Source organism: Canis lupus, chromosome X, assembly GCF_003254725.2.
Source record: "Canis lupus dingo isolate Sandy chromosome X, ASM325472v2, whole genome shotgun sequence".
Classification (NCBI taxonomy): Eukaryota; Metazoa; Chordata; class Mammalia; order Carnivora; family Canidae; genus Canis; species Canis lupus.
The window spans coordinates 120,239,725-120,260,158 of record NC_064281.1 but is presented as its reverse complement, the minus strand read 5'-3'; the positions used below and the strand labels follow the sequence as shown (position 1 = coordinate 120,260,158).

Genomic DNA, 20,434 nt, shown 5'->3' with positions numbered 1-20,434 from the left:
TTCATTACTGGGGATTGGTCCAACTTGCACCAGTGATGTCCCATGGCCATATCTCACCCCACACCAACAGCTGGGAGTACTGGGGGCTGAGACTATGCTTCCATCAAGGGGAAGCGAGTGCATCCTTGCCCTCTGAACAGTCTCTGAGTCTTGCCATTCTCTGAATTGGGCAAGCAGAGCCAGGGCAAAGCCTGAGTATTAAGTCCTACCTTCACGGGACACAGAAAACTTTCTCCCTCCCACCCCTCCCCCAGCCCTGAAACCAAGCAAGGTATCCTTTTAGCAAGAGAGACAACCCTGTTAGTAGCCAGGGATCAGGTGACAGGGAAATTGCTAACTTGATTTGTGACAGACTTTACTAACCTGTCCCAGGAGGATGGGTCAGGAGATCATCTTACACATAAGGACAATCTTTTAGGACCAGGACATCTCTGCTTCCTGCTTCTAAACTGGTTTGGGCTGTTTCCTTATCTACAGCCTGACTTTGGGGGGGAAAAAAACCCCACACATTTGGCCCACAACCATCCATGCCCCAATGAAAGTTCTGGAGTCAGCAGGGATCCGAGAGTGATGAGGACAGGACACAAGTGAATGCCATGTGCTCTTTATTATTATTAATTATCTTCTTGTACAGAAAGAGACAAAGTCGAACAGCTAAACTCAACAATTATAAAAAGAGAGAGAGAGAAAGAATCAGAAGCAAGAGGGTTGGTTGCTCCCAGGCTCCAGTGAAATCCTGACATACTACTGAATGTACAGATTTCCCAGCTGACATGGGTCAACACATGAATACAAGCACAGTTTAAAGTGGTACCAAAATGAATCCATTTCACAGTAATCATGTCTAGAAGCTCAGTTGCACATATCAGGGTTTCCACTATCACAAATTCACAATCACAGAGTGAAATAGCAGGTGTGTTCAGGCCTGGGAAAGTGGCATCCGGAAGGGGAGACAGATAGGGAGGCAAAAGCAGCTGTGGGATTTGTTTCAATCTTGAATATCTGTGTTAATGCTCAGGCTGGGGGCGGGGGAGGGGCAGGCACTGTGCAACGGTCAGATGTCTCAGTACAGTAGAACAACTGTTGAGGCAATGAGCCCGAGGGGGTGTGCTGTTTGGATATCCTTGTCAGAGAAATTCTTGCTAGAGAGAGACTCGCCGCCCACAGCCTGTGAAAGGAAAAGCTCCCTACGTTCAATATTTGGGGGCGAATGATGGGAGTGGCCAGTCTGATAGCAAAACATCGGCTTCACAGAATATTTAGCAAGATACACAGCTACGTTACTTTAAATTGCAGGCTACGAGAATGAAAAGCTACAGCACCCACCCTTCCCGCAATGGAGAGAGACCAAGAGACCATCCTACGCACAAAGAGCCTCACACACGAGAATTGCTGAACCCCAAAGCTGAAGGCACGGTGAAGGGATCCCTGATATCTTGAGCCTTTTCTTTGAAAAAAAAAGTGCTCATTTTAACTAGATCCCTCTTACACATAGGACCCTGAACATCGACTAACATCGCGAAGACTATGTCAAACCTTTCTACGGAGCAAGAATCGCAGATACCGTGAATTAAGATAATTTAATAAGATAAGTTGTGATTTGTCTATAAGTTCTGAATTAGTGGGCTTCAAATTAATAGGCTTTTACCATGGTTGCAGGCAGTCTGATTACAGTACTTTGAAATTAGCTAATTATACTGATTAGTAGGAGCAGAGTTCGGTGGGGAGGATGTGCTTGTTTCTGAATCGGCACAATCCTGAAATGGAGCTTCATTACTTGTCAAGCTGGAAAGCTTTGCTGCCCAGCTCTCCATCTCAGCCTTGAACGTGAGGGCACGTGCAAGACACAGCACACAGGCACACTCCTAGAAACACAGGGCGTAGGTGAAAAAGAGCCCCCCTCCCCACCCCTTTCCCCAGACAAAAGAACAATCTAGAGGCAGTGTTGTTTTTTCCTTCTTCTCAAGGGATGCCATTCGGTTGTCAAAAGATCAACCCGCAGCCAGAGAGGAACCATCTGGTTCAAACTCCTTAACAAAAAAAGACACTTTCCTGTCCTGAATTCCTCATATTCAGGCCACCAGAAAGGCAACATCCAACCCACCGGGCAGATTCCTGTTTTCCCAAGCACCCTAAGGAATTCGCACTAATGGCAGTGGGATTCACAAGCGGAAGAGGAGGCTCCTGGCCTCCAGGTCAGCCTGCTTGGTGTTGCTGGGCACCTGTGCGCTTCACTCTTTCTCTTGTGCTTTCATTTTGAAGAACCCCAGGCGATGGGGAGCAGCGTGGAGGGACAGGTTTGCGATTCTCGTTTTAAAAAGTCTTAAAAAGTGTTTTAAAGCCTTTTCTCTTTTTTTTTTTTTGTCTTCATGAAAAATATCTGAACAACTAGCCCCACCATTTCCAAAGGCAAGAGTCACACATTTGTTCCACCACAAAAGAAAATGGAAAAAGAAAAAGGCCCAGGAGTGCTCAGATCTCCTTCAGCTGTTGAGACCCGCAGAACAGGGGCAGAGGTGGGGGACACGGTGCCAGAAGGGCGTGGGGGGGTCCCACAGGGCAGAGGCCCACAGGGTGGAGCTGCTTAGTCTTCTCCTAAAACTTTTCGTGAAGTGGGGGCAGAAGGTGGTGACTCTGCGGGGCTTGGACAGCCAATCTCAGCTTTCCTCCCTCAGGGTCCCGTCAAAAGGCTGTCCAGCCCCAGGAGGTGACATTCCTCCCTTCAGACCGGAACCCTCCTGGTACAAATATAGCCACACACCGGCTATTGTTTCAGATAAGCATATGAGAAAAAGGCAACGTGCACACGTGTACAGGCACGCATGCACAGGCGCACGCACGCGCGCGCGCACACACACACGCACACAGGTCCCAATACAACAAAAATGTAGCTACTACAGATTTAGCATTGTATCAAACCAACGTCCATACAAAGACACAGTTTGAAAAGGTATATACAGAGCATTCGTAAAAGCCGAGTGTGCACCGTGAGGAGTTATGACCCTTGTGTACTATAGACTTTGTTTTCTACAATAGACTGCAAAAAACGTCCCAGAGACCACGGTGGCAAGCCCACCTGTTAGAATCTCGCGGAGCACCTTAGCGGGAGCACACAGGGCCCCAGGAGCTGCTCTCGAGCTCTCCCTGCAGGCCCGCACTCGCTGGCCTGGCGCCCAAGGACGCAGCATGTGCTGCCCTCCCGCAGGCCAGGCTCCTGCCTCCCGCTCCCTCCCAGCTCCACCCGGCTTGGCAGGGCAGGGCTCCGCGGATGCCAAATGCAGCAGGCCTTCCTTGGCATGCTCCCTTTGGCTCTGGTCAGCGGGGCCTGTGCCCGGCTCTCTTCTCAGTGGGGAAGAGACACACGGGGCGGGGGGTGGGGGGGGTCAGGGTCTTCTCCCCCGCTCCCAGGTGGCTCACAGGCCTCGGGCTGCCCCCGGGTCCTCCACCACAGGCCAAATAGGAGAGACCGCAGCCTCCGTCGTGGAAAGAGCAGGGCCCTTCTAGGCTAAAAATCCCTTTGTGAAGAAGGGCAGGAGTGTCATGTTAGAGGTCCAGAGGGAGAAGAGGAAGGAAGGGAAGGTGGGATGCACCTGGTTGGCACCTGTGGCATCAGGGAGCTCTCATGGAAGGACAGACGAGAGAACAGAAAGCATCACCCGGCAGGACACTGACTCCCCAAGTCGAGACTCAACATCAGAGTCACGTGAAGGCCCCCATGAGACGGGTCTCCTGTAAGCTACACATTTCCAGAAGCATCTTCTTAAGGGCAAACTGCACTAGCTCCCTGATGCTTCAGGAACTGCACAGGCATTATTAGCTCAGTCAGCCTCCCTTGGGTCCGGGAGGTGGGGGGAGGATGGAAAAACCCAGCCACCGGGTCAAGCTGTCGAAGTCGGTGGCCTCAGTGGGATAAGAATACAAGTCTCCTAAACTTGAAGTGTGTCCCAGGGCAAGTGTTCAGGATGGGAGGGGCCTCCAGAAGTCACCCGCGGCCTCGAGGCAGGGCTGCGGTCAAAGGACGAGGCCCGATGCCTGCCTTGGAGAGCTGTTTGGACGGAGAGAAGCTTGTCTTGTCAGTGGGTTTTGAACTGCTGTGGTTGCCAATAGACCCTGGCTGTGCACTCTAATGGACCCCACAAAGATTTGCTACATTATTTTAAGCACCACAGAGAAAAAGTGATTTGGCTCCGAGGCCAGGAGGACGGACATGCAGGGCTAGGGGGGAAGCAGTGTCGAGAATCTTTTACGTGGTCACGGTCAGTTCAAGGGCAGGTCACTCCTGCCCCACTGCTGTCCAAAACCTCCCTGAAATGCAGAAGTGGACAGCTCCTGGGCCGCAGAGAGGGGTCACTAAAAATGGACCAGCACCTGGCCATAACACAGGAAACCCCGAAGGCGTCTTCAACCCCAGGTCACGGGCTTCCCCACCTCCCCTGCCAAGGAAGTTCTAGAAAGGGACACTTTGGGATCTTTTCCCCAGGTGAGCACCATTATTAAGGAGAAATCAGTCAACTGAAGTTCAAGTTCAACTCAATGCACCTGCTCACGAAAAGGGAAGTATCCTCAAAGTTCAAAGCTGAGGAGGCCAAGTTCTTGGGTTTTGTCATCCCAGGGTACTATCAGCCTCAGTAGGACAGAACTCCAGCGCTCTGGCCCAGGCTTGTAGCCCTGAGCACTCAGAGGCCAGGGGCTCCCCAGGCAGGGTCACCAGCATTAGTGTTCCCAGAGCTACGATTGGGCTCAGGCCAGTGGGTAGTGGCTTTAGCACAGCCGGTACACATCTAGAAAGCCAAGGTCTTCAGAAGGCCAAGCACACTAGAACCAGAGCTAGCTTCCAGGATAGCAAAGTTCGCACAGGCCTCTCACTCAATCTGGCAGCCAGCCCCGTGCCCCTCATCCTTCACACAACCCGTCCTCCTTCCAGCTGGCTCCAGATATTCCTTTTAATCTGGTCATGAGCGTGTGTGGAGGTGGGTGTCGGGGCAGGGGAGTATCACAGATCTGATGTCCCTCGGTCCCCTATGAATGGCCCAGGTTGTATTGTTTTGCTTTATTGTGTTGGTCGTTTATTTACTCATTATTACTCTTTTTTGTGGTTGTTGTTCAGTCCTTGTCCCCGTCCTCAAAATGTTAAGCAAGGACGGAAAGCAGAAGACAGGGGAGGAAAAGGGACTGCTGATCACCTAGCTTCTCTCCCTCAACCTCTGTGCCCTAGGCTCCCAGCCAGACACACACAGGTCTCCAGCCCGCCACACGGCCCCGGGGCCTGAGCCTACGCACATTCGGGCCACAATCCACTCAATGGGCTAATACCTTTGGCATAAGAGAAGCCAGTTCCTGATGGGAGGACAGGATGGCGGGAGCATGGGGGCTTCTGGGAGAGCTGGGCTCTCTGGCCTGTGGCTCCCCCAGGGGCTTTGACGCATGTGTGTTCCCTACCCCCCCCCCCCGACCTGTCTCTGACAGCTGACTTCCTACAAATCCACGGTTAGGAAATTATTTGGCAACAGGAGGCTAAGGCTGTTTTGTGGTGGCACAGTCTTTAAAAAGTTAAAAAGAAAATAGGAGACCCCTGAAAAGAGGCTTTCACTCCGGACAGGACAGAAGTCCTACTACTTGTCCGAGCCGGGGTTGGTGGCCACTATCTCCTCATACTTTGGGGGTGGGTCGCTGTAAGAGACACTCGCCTCCTCACTGCTGCTCTCCTGAGGCGCGGTCACCTCCTCGTAGGACGGGGGAGGGGTGGCACTGGACAGCCTGGAGAGAGAGAGCTCAGGGAGGTAGAGGGTGCTCTCGAGGCGGACCGTGGCTCTGCCCCCGCGACTGGGCCCCAGCACCACCTGCGGGTTGCCCCCCGCCTCACGATGCCCAGAGGACTCCCCCTGGCTATGCACAGTGCCCCGGTACACCATGACCCGGGGCAGGCTGTGCCCGGCACGACTGGCGAGATACCGGTTCTGCGCGTACGACGGGTGGTGACGGGTGGCTTTCTGCAGCTGGCACCTCCAGATGATGAACAGGGCGATGACGATCAGGAGCGCCACCCCCAGAAGGGGCACCACCACGTACATGGCATCTGAGCTTTGGGCCGGATCTCGGACCGAGTAGACGGCGTTCGGATACCCCTTCCAGAACTCCATCTACAAGAGAAAGGGGGCCGCTTGCACCTGCACGCACGACCTCACGGCCCAGATGGAGCCCCGAGACCTCTGGCAGGCCTGGCACGTTCGGCGGGGCCTGTGGCCGCCCCCGCCCCCAGCTGGCCTACCGTCGACAGCTGCCAGGACAAAGGAGGGTGCTCCCAAGTGACGAGGCCCCCAGAATCGGGCGGCTGGGGCTCTAAGGCCACATCCTTCGATGGCCCTGGCGCCCCTGCCACAGACCAGGCGGCTTTGCCCGCACGCCTTGTGATGGGCCCCAGGCTCCCCTGCTCCCACAAAGCCGCCCTGGGGCAGCACATGCCGTTTTCTCTTTGTCCTCGAACACCTCCTTGACCTCCTCGTAGCTGCAGACCTCTTCCATGCACTCTCGCTCGATGGTGCCCTGGCGCAGCTCCTCCAGGAACTCATTGGCGCGGGGGAACCGTTTCAGGACCGAATGGGCATTCTTGGCCTCCAGGAACACTGAGGAGAGAGCCGTACTGAGGCCTGGCACGGGCGAGGGCCCTGGGGCTCCTTCAGGCCCGACTCAGCCCGGACAGGGAAGCACAGGGAGGAAGGGAAGCAGGACAAAGCCGGCAGGCGCCGCGCCACCCCGGATACGGCTGCGCCTCTGCACCCGGGATCGAAGGGCTGGCTGACCTTCTGCGATGCCACGATGCACCTGCTTAGAACACCACGGACCCGAGCAGACGCATGAGTGTGGGGCCCCGGGTAGTACAGAGGAAAATGGGACCAACCGCAAATCACCCCATAGGACTCTACCAGGGCGGTGCCCTGTCCCTCCGCCTGAATGGCCACCTGCGACGTCACCAATTGCCCAGACCCAGACAACCTACTACCAGTCCAGTCTGGGCTAGATCGGGGCACTGGGCACATACAAATCTGAGAGTGCCCCGGGGAAGAGGGTCACAGGGATCTATGAGGAGAAAGGAAGCCCCAGGAGACTGGGCACAGACGCGTCCTCCAAAAGTGTCACTGAGTCCTAGCCATATCTACTTATTCCCAAGGGAGGGACCCAGGCCTAGTCGAGCTGCCCCACATGGTCTCAGCTACATGCTCTGTAAACCTGAGCTAGTATCCTATCCACCAGCCCCTTGCAGTGCCCAGGCAGGCAGGGCTTTCCCAAAAAGCAGGCGCCCATTACCAAAAAGTAGGCCTGTCGTATTAGTTTCTCTCATACAGGCTTGGGCAGGTGCACATCTACAAGTGGGCACACACTCAAGGATGGATCCAGAGCTGAGAGGGGAAAGCTGCGACCCACCAATGAGACAGGGGCTTCAGGGACACCCTGGGGACGGGCAGGCTGGACAGGACTTGAGAGGTGAGCATGCACCTTTCCTGTGAGTCCCTGGGCACGGCCACTCACCCCTCCACCCGGGCCCTGGCAAACTCACCTGCCATGGCTGCTCCCTCAGCTCCAGCGTCTCACTTGCCTGGCAGAGGAGAAAAGCAGAGTTACAGTGAGGTCACACCTCAAAGCCTACAGGGCACCCCCTCGGCCCTGGGATGTGACTCCCACCCCCACTGGCCTGGTCAAAGGTCAAAGCTCATGTCACCCCCTGTGCCACTCACAGCCTCCCGTCCTCCCCCAAGCTCCCTGAGGCCCAGCAGAACCCAAAGCTAACCTTCCTTCTGACTCTTCCCCCCATGACCAGAGTCTGAGAGTGTAGATGACCTTTAAAAGAAAGAGGGGGGATCCCCTCCTACAGGCCAAGTTTCCTCCTTCCTCACTTCCCTCAACAAGTCTTCGCACTTTTAAGTCAGAAAGGACCTCCGAGGGATGGAGAATTAGGTGAGGTCAAGCACGCCAACGGTGACAGAGACAGGACCCACTCTTAGGGACTCATTTTGCTCACAATGGCGAGTCCCAGAAACCTCTAATGACAAGTATGTTCCTTGAAAACAGGCGGCCCGTGTTGAAGAAGCAGGTGCTGGCAGCGCTGAACGGGGCGACAAGCATCTCAGAAGTCATGGCCCAACCCCGGGTGACCCACTGTGTCTGTCTGCACCGGACAGGGTACCGAGGGTCTCCTGCAACTAGCTCCCTCTCCTCTCATGGCATCGAAGACCACTGCAGTGGGGCATGAAGATAGTGACCGGCGTGATTGGAACTGAGATGCTTAACTCAACGCAAGGGTTGCCTGCAATGTCCCAAAGCCCCGCTCCTGCTCAGGAATTCTCCAGCCACTATATAAACCAGGGCCAGTGCTCCCGCGCACGCGCACACGCACTGCCCGAGCTGTCCGCACCTGGGAGCCATCACCCCACTGCTCCCTCCCCAAGCAGAAGCTGGGGGTTTATGACTACCTGGACGCAAGACACGGGAACGTGCAACCCGTCGTGCTACCCTTTTCACCTCGGCTGCCAGGAAGCTCAGTGTTAACGCTGACCGTGAAGCCCAGCTGGTGAAGCACCTATGCTCCTCCTTGGCAGCGTGGCACACGCTTTTCTATTCACAGGTGCAGGGCCTTGTGTGTATTTCAAATATACCTTCCAATCCGATCGGCAAACACGTAGGCTATAAATGGTAAATAAAATCAAAGCTAAAGGAAAAACAGCAAATCTATCCCCTGTCTACAAGAAACCCCACGTCAAGGGGGATTTTGTCTTTTGAACCCCAGGACGATCCCACCCAAAACTCGGGGAGCGACTCCGTCCCCCAGATTGGTCTACCATGGTAAGAAGAGTTGGCCCTCGGTGTGGAAGGAGTGAAGACTGACTATTTATCTCAAGATTCTGCCTCTGACTGGTCTCTGGGGTTCCCTGAGGGCCAATGCCAGTCACGTGGTGAGGGTGTGGGTGTGGCACGCCTAACAGCAAAGGGTTTGACTGAATTAAAAATGGAGCTGTTGTGTCACAGTTTGCAAAGATTGAGTAAAGGCTGTCCTAGCGAGTGAAGATCCAAAGCCACACATTGCATTGTTTATCGAAGAGAACTGCCGTGTCGGTTCTGTTCATTTTTACGTGTTAAAATTACATAACAGCTTACACACAGCCACATCTTGTCCCAAACACACCTGACTTGGGTGCATGCACACCCACACCTATCATAGCCACGAATGAGTGCTCTCCTGACACTTGCCAAAGTTATTAGTTTATTTTTAAGGTTCAAAAAAGGCAGGAACTCCTCCTTCCCCCCCCCCAAAAAAAAACCCAGCTCACAGGGAATGGCACACTCCATTAACAATTCTGCAGCCACCATTACTGCTGCTGCTGCTGCTGCTGCTGCTGCTGCGAGGCCGCCTCCCCCTCCTTCCCCAAAATTTAGCGCCTGCTTCTTCCCCTATAAATACACCATCAATAGGGCGTTGCTATGGCAACAGTGAGGAAGCGTGAGGGCTCCAGACAGAGAATGCTGCTGCAGTCACGCATATACATGATGTCCCTCCTACCCCTGGTGGATACTGTAAGGCTGATTGTAGGCCCAAGGAATTTTTAACCCACTCCCCCCAGGAACACAGCTGAATCCTGAGGGCCTGGAGAGGAAGGAAGGCAGGGACAGGCCGCCACAAAGACCTTCCTTAACCCCAGCCTGGGCTGAGGCAGCCAAATCACAGCAGTCTGAAAGGTCGCTCCCCAAATCCCTCGCATGGAGACAGGAGGCCATCAGAGCACCAGGTGTCCCAAGACGTGGCCTGCAAACCACTTCTCCCAATCCTAGCCCTTTTCATTCCCCTCACTCAGAACTAGCTGTCGCCAGGAAAGGCTTCTGTGATCGCCAAAGCTCATGACTCATCAACCCACCCAGTGACATGAAACTCCCAAATTATGCTCCAACTCCAACTCTGGGCCCTCCTGGTCCCCTTCCGCTCATGCCAGCCCTTAACGTGCCCGTCCTTGCCCACCGTCGCCCGCCAGCTGCGCCCTGCCCAGGAGCGCCAGCCTCTGGCCCGGGCACACTCTTCTCCTGGGGCTGCTCGGGACCCCCAACGCCTTGGCCCGGCCGGGCCTCCGGACCCCCCCGCCCAGCAGTGCCCGGCGCCCAGCTCAGGGGCCCTGTACTCCGAACCATGCCCTCGGGGCCGGGGCGCCCAACCCCAACGGCCTCACCGTTCTCTGGGCCCAGGAGGCGGCCGCCCTGCTTGCGCACGCAGCCCGCCACCTCGCTGCGGCGCCTCTGCCAGCAGGGCCCTGTCCCCGCCCACCTGCTCCCCGTCGGCCAAGCCCCCGGCCCGGCCCAGCCGTCTCCGCCCGCCCGCCCTCCCCGCCCGCCGCCCGCCCGCCGCCCCGGGGCCCCCCGAAGCCCGCCCGGCCGAGGCCGGGGCCGAGGTGCGCCTGGAGCTCCCGCCCCTCGCAGCCGGGCGCCCGGGCCCTGCCCGTTACCTCGGACCCCCCTGCCCTGCTGTCCTCTGGGGACTCCGCCGCTGCCCGCCCCCCACGCCCCGCTGCGCCAAGTCTGGCCTCGCGCCCCGCGCCTCGCGCGCCACCCTCGAGCGCCACGACCCCCGGGCCCCGCTCGCCAGGCCGCGATCGTCGCGCCGCACCGCGCGCCGGGCCGCCGGGCCGAGGACGCCAGAGGGCAGGGGGCGAGGAGAGCGGGCCGAGGGGGAGGGCGGGCGGCCGGCGAGCTGGGCCGGAGGGGCGGCGGCGCGCACCCAGCACCGCGCGCCCGCGCCCCGCTCCGCCGGCGCCGCCCCTGCCCCCGCCCGTGCTGCCGGGGGGCGGGGCCTGGGCGGCGGGCCCGGGGCGCGCCGGGGACCCCCCAGCCGAAGGCGCGGGCCCCGTGGTGCCCCCGGGCCCTGGCCCTCGGAAGCCCGGGCGCCAAGGCGAGCTGGGGCGGCCGCGCCCAAGGCCCACGCGCCCGGGCCCCGCGCAGCGCACCCTCCCCCACCTGTCCCCGACCCAGGCTCACCTGTCATTGTGGCCAGCCCGCCCCCGAGAGCCGGCCGAGGAAAGAAGGGGCTCGGGCCAGCACCCCGGGCCCACCTCGCAGGGCTCCAGCGGGCCCGCGGAAGGGCTGGGTGGAGGCTGCGTTCCGCCAATGACTGGGTGACCTTGGCTCCTTCACTTACCGCCCCCCCCCCCCCGCCCCGGGACGGCAGGCTCCCCGCCGGTCAAATCTGGTAAATGGGGAGAAGCCTGCCTCCCTCGCGGGGCTGCAGCGAAATAAAGGAGGAAATGGGTTTGGGAAAGTCTGAAGGCGCAGAAAGGGGAGAGGAAGGGGAGCGCGGGGGGGAGCGGGGAGGGGGCACAGGAGGCCGCGCTGCGGGAGGTTCGGCATGACAGGACCAGGCGCTGGTAGAGGACACTGGTCCCAGGAGAAGCACGCGACACGGCGGACTGCTAAGGGGGGACCGTTGCGGGTGGGGGGGCGGGGGACTCGGGGTCTGGGTCTGCCCAAGCTTCCCCGGGGTGGTCCAGGGCACCTGCTGAGTTTTCAGGGTTCCGTTTGTTCTCTGCACCTCTGGAGCCCTCCTGGCAACTGAAGTGGGCGCCTTTCCCACCCCTTTTCCTATTTTGGGGTTTCCGGCAGGATGATCCAGAGAAGGTACACCCGGAACTATCCCCACCCCCATCCCAGGCAGAGAGATTCCAATGTCCTGCCTCCATCGGAAAATAGGGGGAAGGCTTCCATCCCCTCGGGCCTCTGGCAGTCCAGCTCCCAGAGCTGAGCAGCCCCCCTGCCCTTCTCTCCTCTCCCAACCCGGCTCCCAAGGGCGCTTTGCACCTGTACTCAGAGCCCCCTTTGCCCAGGACAGCCCTCTGCCCTCCTTCATGAAGGCAAGAGGCCCACATCCCCCCGCCTGGGGAGAAGGCTTGCACAGAAGGGAATCAAGATCACCCGGGGATAAGAACGGGAGTCCTTTGGGACCCAAAAGGGCTGTGTAGGCTTTAGAGGCCCTCTCCGTTCTGGGGGAGAGGGTGTGGGCCGGGCTGCTAGGAGAAGCGCTTTGGACCTCTCCTGAAACTTACTTCCTGGGTCTCCTAGTCCCACCCCCAGCTTCCCTTCCTGATCTTAACCATGTCCACAGGCAACTTCACACAACTCTCCGCGTTGAGGCCAGGGTCGGTGGCTTTCACACGCCTCCCAGCACCCCCACCTAAGCTACTAGCTCCCTCCCTGCCCAGAATGCCTTTCCTCCCACCAGCAGCCTCTGCTCACTCACATTCATTCTTCCCGCATAGCTCAGATGACATCTGTCCTCAGGTCGGGATTCTCCGCCCCTGCCCACGCTGACAGCTGGGTTCTTAGCACTCTCTGCAGATGCCCAGGGTGGGAATGGTGAGGAGCGGCCCCTCGGCAGCAGCAGCAGCAGCGCAGGAGCTCCAACTCCTGACAAGACCATGCATCACCTGCGATCCTGAGCAAGTGACTTAACCTCTCTGCATCTCAGTTTCCTCATCTGTCAAAGGAAAATGATGACGATAATGATAATAGCTCCCTCAAAGGCAGGGAAGAGAGCAAACGGCAGGGTCACATCAAAGTCACATGAGTGTGCCCCCATCCAGCTGCATTCTGTCCGTTTGGTCGCTCACTTGAGCCGTGCACCCGCCTCCTCTATCTCGGGGGCCAGGGACCTCTTCATATGTCCCTCACATCCCACACAGGGCCTCATCCACAGCGCCCGCTGGATGCTTGCAGAGCCGAGGTAGGAGAGGCCCAGTTGAAGTGAGGAGCTGGAGCAACGGTCCATCTTCAACTTACCACCAAGGTGTCCCCAACACCACCAGAAGCTCTGGGCCCTGCTTCCTCCCCATGGGGATCCTGAGTCTGGGCTTCCTCCAGACTTTGGCTTTCTTCAAAGAAGACTTCCTAATTCCCCCCAGGAGGGCCCCATGCACTCCCAGGGACCAGGAGTTGCTTTGAGATATGGCCTGAACAGCCCCTGCTGTGCACCAGGGTGGGAAAGGTTTGGCCTCTTGGCTTACCTGCCTGGGCTGGGCACCCAGCAGATTAGTGCACTCAAGGGACTTTATTTTCCAAGCAAATTGCTCCTCCCACAGACTAACGGTGCAGTCCAGACCCTCATTATCGAAATCCTAGAGAGATGCTCCAGTCTCCCTGCAGGTCTTCACTCTCCTCCATTTCCATCCCACCCAACATGCACCCTTCTCTTACTTGTTACCAAGCGGTGCTGGTGACAACAACCACACCTCGGCACACATCAAAATCACATAGGTAGGGCACTAAGGATTGTGGGAGGAACTACCTCCAAAAAGTGTACAGTACAGTTGCTAATAATAATAAAAGATGGCAAAAGGCAGACCATGTTTCAATAAAAATCTCCAGCACATTGAAGAGAAAAGACTGTTTTTACCCAACCTTATCCTAACTTCTAACCTATCTCCATTCCTGATCCATATCCTATTGGGCAGGACCAGCTTTATGGCTGTGTACCCTACACTTGGTTTAAGACTCTGCTGTCTCCGTCTTGAAATTCTCAGTTCTTAATGCTTTTTGAACAAGAGACCTGTATTTGCATTTTGCACCAGGCCCCAGAAAGTATGCGGGCAATCTCACCCACTGGTGACATTCTCAACATCCTCAAACCTACTCCAGCTTCTCAACCACCCCACTGCTCCTCTGATTCCTCCCCTCATCCCCTCTGCAAGCCTTGGCCAGTCTCTCCTTTCCTCACCTCTCAACTGCACTGATTCCATTATCTTCTGTCACATGGCCTCTCCCTAACACCACCCTTGTGTCGCATCCTTTGGCTGAGACAAGTACCCTCTTCTGGCCTCATTCACTCTTGGCACCTCAATCCCTATCCGACTGTCATCCATCCCAGAATTGAATCCTTCTATGAACGCTACTGCCCCCCTTCCCTTTATAGCCTCACCAAGACTCATCCTGTCCCTGAGCCTAAACACTGATCTTTACCCCATAAAAGCCTCAATTCATCTTTGCACATGGATTAACCAATTAATCAAGTATCATGGGCTGAACTGTGCCTCCCCACACAATCTACATGTTGAAGTTCTAATCCCTTTACTTCAGAATGTGACTGTATTTGGAAACAGGGTCTTTACAGTGGTCATTAAGTTAAAATGAGGTTATTAAGGTGGGACCCACTCCAATCTGTCTGCTGCTCATATGAGAAGAGGAGATCAGGGCACAGGCACACAGGAAAAAGCATGTGAAGACACAGGTAGAAGGAGAGAGATCTCTGAATAAACCAATTCTGATGACACTTTGATCCCACACTTCAGGCCTCCAGAATCGTGAGAAAATAGATTTCTGTTGCTTAAGCCGGGCTGTGGTACTTTGTCAGGGCAGGCTGAGCAAACTAAGACACCAAGTATTTACTCAGTGCTATTGTGTGCGGGGTAGTATTCTAGGACCTGGGATTACAGAAGCCAATAAAACAAACAAAAGCTCCTACCCTCATGAAGTTCAGACAAAAAAGACAAAGAAGTCAAAGATACAGGATGTTGGGTGATGACTAGTGCTGTGGAGAAGAATGAAACAGAGAAGCGACTTTGAGTGTGGGGTCTTTAGATACAGTAGTCAGGGAAGACTGCACTGAGGAGATGGCATTTGAGCCAAGATCCAAAGGATTTGAGGGGCCATACTGTTCCACCTTGTGGGATCCACACATGCCAGAGCCCTGGAATCAGGTGCACGCCTAACACACCCTGGGGGCACCCAGCAGGCTGGTGTGTTGCAGTGGAGGGACTGAGAGAGGAGGACGGTGGGGATGAGGCCAGAGAGGCCACAAGAGAGGGTGGTGAGAGATCATGCGAGGCCTTGCAGCCCATCGCGAGGACTTTGGCTATGAAAGTGATGTGGAGAGACATTGAGGGGTACTGTGATCTGACATCTATTCTCATCCAAGCGATCAATTGGGCTGCCCCCGAGAACATATTAAACAGAGAAAAGACTGGAAGCAGGGATACTATTTTGGGGTTCTTGAAATAATCCAGGTGAGAGACACTGGTGGTTTACACCAGGTGATGTGGCAAAGGCAGTGAGAAGTAGGCAGATTCTGGGTAGTTTCTGATGACAGATTCGTATTGAGCTACAGCAGAAAGACACAAGTCCAGGACAGAATGAGCAGCGAGGTGCAAGGAAAGAGGATCAAGAAGGAGGGATTGGCCACTTCTTCAAATCCTACCAACTGGATGACTAAGAGGACAAAGAAGTGACCACTGTGTTTAGCTGTTTAGCAATGGAGGGCTCACTGGTAGCCTTCCTGAGCAGTTTCCACGGAGACGCGGGGGCCTACAGGTGGATCAGAGTGCTTCCCGTCAAGAGTCAGAAAAGAGAAATTGGAAAGTGGTGGTTAGTAGGAACACGAGGGAACAAGATAAAAGTATTGTTTTAATGTGGGAGAAATTACAGCACAGGAACAACATGTTTGTGCGCCAATAAGCCAGTTAGGAAGGAAAAAGTTGACGATGCAGGAGACAGATGCACAGGTGCAGGGAGATAGGAGAGGTCACGGCGGAGCTTGGAGCACTTGTCTTCTGGTGCTTTGTCTTTTCTCAGCGAAACAAGAAGCCAGGCCACTAGCTGGGAGTGAGGGTGGGAGAGAAGTATCAGTGCTTTCAGGAGAAAAGGAAGAGTTTCTGGGAGATGCGAAGGCTGGACTCTGTGGAAATGCAGCAGGACCGCTAGGCTGTATCAAGGGCCCACTTGAGGTTGAGTGGCCGTCAATTTAAAGTGAAAATACTTACATGCCTCCAAGGTTTTCACCAGGCACATTCAATCTCAGGGGTGCAGACCCCAAGTCGGTGGAAGGTTGGGTTATATCACGGTTGAGTCTCCCTACATGAGTACAAAGAAATGGCAGAGGGACACAGGAGCTTTGCATGGTTCTAGGAAGCAGTGATGATGACTGGTCATGGATTAATGGGTAAGGAGAGAAGTAAGGATAGAGTCAGAATTTGGTGTAGGGCAGTGGAAAAAAAATGGTAGGATTGTTGGTTGAAGGGTCCCGGTGGCAGGCCACCCCACCACTGAGCCGGCACCCTAGCAAGCGCCACACCCTCTGTCCCCATCCCCCATATCTTCCCTGAGCCTTGCTCCTGAACATTTAATTGAGCACCTACTATATGTCGGGCGCTATGCCTGGTGCTCATGACATAAAGGTGAATCAAACAGACCAATGTCTACCCTGCTTCCCTTCTGGTTGGTGAAGAGAGACAATAAGCTAGAAAACACAGAGGATACCTAGGAAGGCAGTTGGTAGAGGTACAATGGAGGAAACCAAAGCTGCGAAGGGGGCTGGGGGGACCAGGTCATCCTTATTCTGACCCATGCCTGGAGCCTCCCAGTCTGTGGGCTGCTCAGCCTAGGCCAGCTCATGGTGACAATGTGTAGCTTCATCCATGCCCTTGCAGTCTCCCTACGCCAACCCTCCCCTCCCCTCCTCCTTGGGCATGGCCTCCGGATCAGCCCCCAGTGACGTTCCTGATCCTCAAGTGTTCCTCAGCCCTCAACTGAGCTGTATCATCAAACTTCATCTGCTCCCTAAGCTTCATGTTGCCCAGAGGCTTCCTTCCTCCATAAAGCTCCCCCAGCCCTGCCCGTCTCTCCTAACAGATTCTCTCCCCACTTCATCCCTACCCAGACCCCGACTCCATCTGTTCCTAGGTCTACCCTCAAGCCCCAATGCCTCCTCTCTTACTCCCCTCCCAGCTCCTGCTCTGGCTCTGACTATGTCTGAGCAGCTTCTGCCTTCCTGGCTGGTGTCAGACGGCCTTTCAGCATCCCCCTTCTTGCGGCTCAGCATGTTCCTTGGGGACACAGGGTCTGAGGGTTCAGGATCCCAGGAGTTTGAGGACAGCTGAGGAAACGCCCAAGATTGGAGGCTAGTCTTTCCCTAAAGAGGAAGAAAAAGTTCCCTCAGTGGCTTAAAGGTCCCTGGCACCTCTGCCCTGGCAGTGGGATCCTCTCCTTTTCCCTGGGCAGTCATCGTCTCTTTGGCCATCTGCCTCTAGACCGGAATTTCTCAAAGATTTTGCTGTACAGAACTGTGAATCCAAAGACGGGTCTGAGCAGCCATGAGGTGGCCCATCACAGCCCCACATCCCTTCTGTCCCAATGTACACACACGCACACCCTACTCCCCTACTCTGGGAAAAGATGCTTAAGCAGACAAGCAACCTCAGCCCCGGTGCATTTCATTTTTCCTACTGCCACCTCCTGGACACAGTGGACATTGTAGCCACCACCCTGACCCCATGCCCCCCACCCACCAGGTGCATTCCTTTCCTGTGCCAGGCCTCTCCAGATCCCATTATTACACCATCAACCATGCTTGAGGGCTCCTCACTGAAGTCCAAATACATCCCTTCTCCCTGGCCCTAATGTTTGGGGGGTGGGGAGCTGGAACCATGCCAGTTTTCAGAAGAGAACTGAGCCTCCTGGAGCTACCCCCTGACAGGAATGTTCACCAAGCAGCAGATAGGTACCAGCCACCAGCCTCTGGTCTCTGGGAGCAGACACTTAAGGGAGAGAGGATGCAGGTGAAAGCTGTGAGAGATCTGATGACAACTGTGCTGGGCAGAAGCACAGAGCTTCTTCTATCAGCCCGCTCCAGCCACAGTGCCCCCCCTTGCTACTCCGGGAGCACCACACACACGTTCCCCACCTCGGGATGTTTGCACTCGTTGTTCACTCTGCCTGGGATCCTGTCTGTTCAAAGTGCATCACAAATACTCATTGAGCACTCACTCTGCACGGGTATGTTCTAGAGGCCGGGGGTCCCAGCAGCGAACCGAGTCAACCGAAGGCCTGGTCGGCCTGGACGGTGCAGCGAGGGAAGACAGACGACACATTAATAACTAAGCCTGATGTAAATCACGTTTCATCAACTCTAAGATTGCATCAATTGCATGACCTCGCAATTAAGCCATGCTTCCAATTAAGCCATGATACAACACTTCCCTATCACATATAATTTTTATTTTGTCCTTATTGAAAGAGCTCTTTTAGACTTCCTCGGACATTGATTTTTTTTTTTTTCGGACATTGATTTTTATCCTAGATCTCACTGGTGCTTGCCTAAAAAGGAAACCACAAAGCAAAGTAAATTGGTGGAAGTAAATGAGGCCAGTCCTCCCGAATCATTTTTTGACCAAGCTTTGTAGATGGCAGCAGCATCCTCTGTGCCACCAGGAGTGTTGGGGAGGACGCCTTTCTTTAAAGAATTTTCTTTAAGCCTGCAGGTCCTAAATCAGGGTTTGGAATTCCCGGAGGCTTGCCCACTTCACACTCCCGCTTAGGGAATGTAGCTGATCACATTCGATTTACCACCTCGGCGCCACCCTCCACCCTGTGTCCGTGGCCGTTGGTTCCTAGAAGTTCAAGAAGTGATTCCCTATCGTCTCCGGGATTTCTTCTCGAATGCTGACACTCCCGCTGCAAGTTTTGATGTTGACACTTTGGATTGGTGCTGGCCTGGCCTGCACTGTAAATGAGAGTCATCTTGATTTTGGAGGCTGAAATGTGAACCAAAGGGAAACCAAAAGGCTCCTCTTAGCGTGTCAGATGACAAGCCTAGGGAGAAAAATAAAGCAGAAGGTGGGGTGAGGGGAAGGGCTGGGGGATGGCGGATTGCAGTTTTCAATTGGCTGGTTAAGAGAGAACTCACTAAGAATTAAGATTTGAGCAGCACTTGAAGCAGGTAATAGAGATAGCTGACCAGGTAGGAGGGTATTCTGGAATCCAGGAACAGCACATGCAAAGGCCCTGAGGCAGGCATGTGTTTGGCCCGTCTGAGGGACAGGGAGTGCCAGGGAAGGGCTCAGCCACGGCATTCCAGTGACCGCGCATGTCTCCACATAGGCCAGGTAGGCAAGGCTCAACGGCAGCCTGACTCAAGTCTCGGTCGAATGCCCTGTGACCCCCCCAGGACCATTGAAAGATGGGCAGTCCCGTGAGGAGCCATCACTAGACCCTTCCTCATCTGCCTTTGTGTCTGGTGCCAACAAGGAGGCAGTTTCTCAGCCACTTCCCTCGTTCCAGGGACGGAGGGAATTTTCCACCATGCCCCCCACCCACCTTTTGGGGACAGTGTCAACTATACCAGCGCCTTGCTGAAGAGCACCATGGTCATGTGTTGCCTGGCCCCTGACCCTTGTGTAACTTGGCCCCTGAGGAGGGGACCCCGGGGTGGAGGAGCTGCAGAAGAGATCAGAAGAGACCAGTCCACCCTGCTCCCCACTTCCAGTCACTTCCCAGCCGCGGGGTGCTTTCCTTCAGAGCACCTTCTCCCCATCTTTCTGATTCATTCAGGTTCCCTTGCAGCCTGCCCGCCTCCTCCACCTGATTGCACTCTGGACTCCTTCCTCCTTTTCTAATCTCCTTTCCCACCACACAGCTCAGGAATTGTACTTTTTTTTTCCCTCCCGATTCTGTTCATAAAAGAGTAATATGCTCCCGTTGTGGTGGCAATTTTAGACATCCCACCAGCCAGGAAAGTCACGATTACAATCTGTATATATTGCCTTCCTGTTTCTCACTCCACAAATCCGATTTCACATCATTTACTTCAGACGATGTAAAGACTTTTTTATTCCCTTTTTCTCTGCGCATTATTAAAATGTCAAGACAAAACACACATACATAAAAAGGAAAGTTAAAATCACCCCCGATCCTACTACCTGGTGAGAATCACATTAGTATTTGGGGCGTAGCCCTCTGATATTTTGTCTCACACACACACAAAGGAATTTTGAGCTTTTCCCCCCTCCATGAGGTCTGTGATTTCTCCAGCTGGTGTCCCTGTCACAGCAACACACAGACGTGTGAACCAACACCTCCTCATTTCCGAATTCTCTCCTGCTTCCTGTTTCCCACTGTACACCATGCTGTCCCGGCCTTGCCGGTGCCCACCCTTGTGCCATTGCACCATTTTCTCCATCCCCAGCATTTAAAACATTTATGGTTTTCACTGTGTGTTTTGATGTTTTTGTTAGTTAACATAGAAGTGTTTTTAAGGATTTTATTGATTTATTTGAGAGAGAGTGCATGAGCATGGGGAGAGGGAGAAGCAGACTCCCCGAGGAGCCCAATGTGGGGATTTGATCCCTGGACCCTGAGGGTCATGATCTAAGCTGAAGGCAGACCCTTTAGCGCCTGAGGCCCTCAGGCGAGCCAGCAGGTACATGTATAATCTGTCCACAATGGAATTTGGCTTAAGATTTAAACTAAGGATTAGCTGTATTTTTTGGTTTAATATCTGCGGAACACTGTCATTTCTGTAGCAGCATGGGAGAGAAGGCCAGACTCAGAAGGTAGGGTCTCTATGGGATCCATTAACTGTCCCCCATCCTGCACTTGTTTCATATGAACTATTTCCCGAGCCTTTGAGAGTCCTCCCCCC

General features: G+C 54.9%; 1 protein-coding gene across 9 annotated transcripts; it reads right to left on the bottom strand.

The window, feature by feature from the left end:
• Positions 1 to 588: 588 nt before the first annotated feature.
• On the bottom strand, positions 589 to 11,606 carry PRRG3 (proline rich and Gla domain 3). 9 transcript variants are annotated; one of them, XM_025460717.3, is made up of 5 exons: positions 11,014 to 11,132; positions 8,469 to 8,679; positions 7,556 to 7,594; positions 6,463 to 6,623; positions 589 to 6,140 (listed from the first exon to the last, which is right to left on the bottom strand). In XM_025460717.3, the coding sequence occupies exons 3-5, from the start codon at positions 7,560 to 7,562 to the stop codon at positions 5,613 to 5,615; spliced, it is 696 nt and encodes a 231-aa protein (XP_025316502.1). In that variant the 5' UTR covers positions 7,563 to 7,594; positions 8,469 to 8,679; positions 11,014 to 11,132; the 3' UTR covers positions 589 to 5,612. The 9 variants fall into 9 exon arrangements, with proteins under 9 accessions (XP_025316502.1, XP_025316501.1, XP_025316500.1 ...); XM_025460716.3 differs by lacking the exon at positions 11,014 to 11,132 and adding an exon at positions 10,485 to 10,619; XM_025460715.3 differs by lacking the exon at positions 11,014 to 11,132 and adding an exon at positions 10,212 to 10,342.
• Positions 11,607 to 20,434: the final 8,828 nt, after the last annotated feature.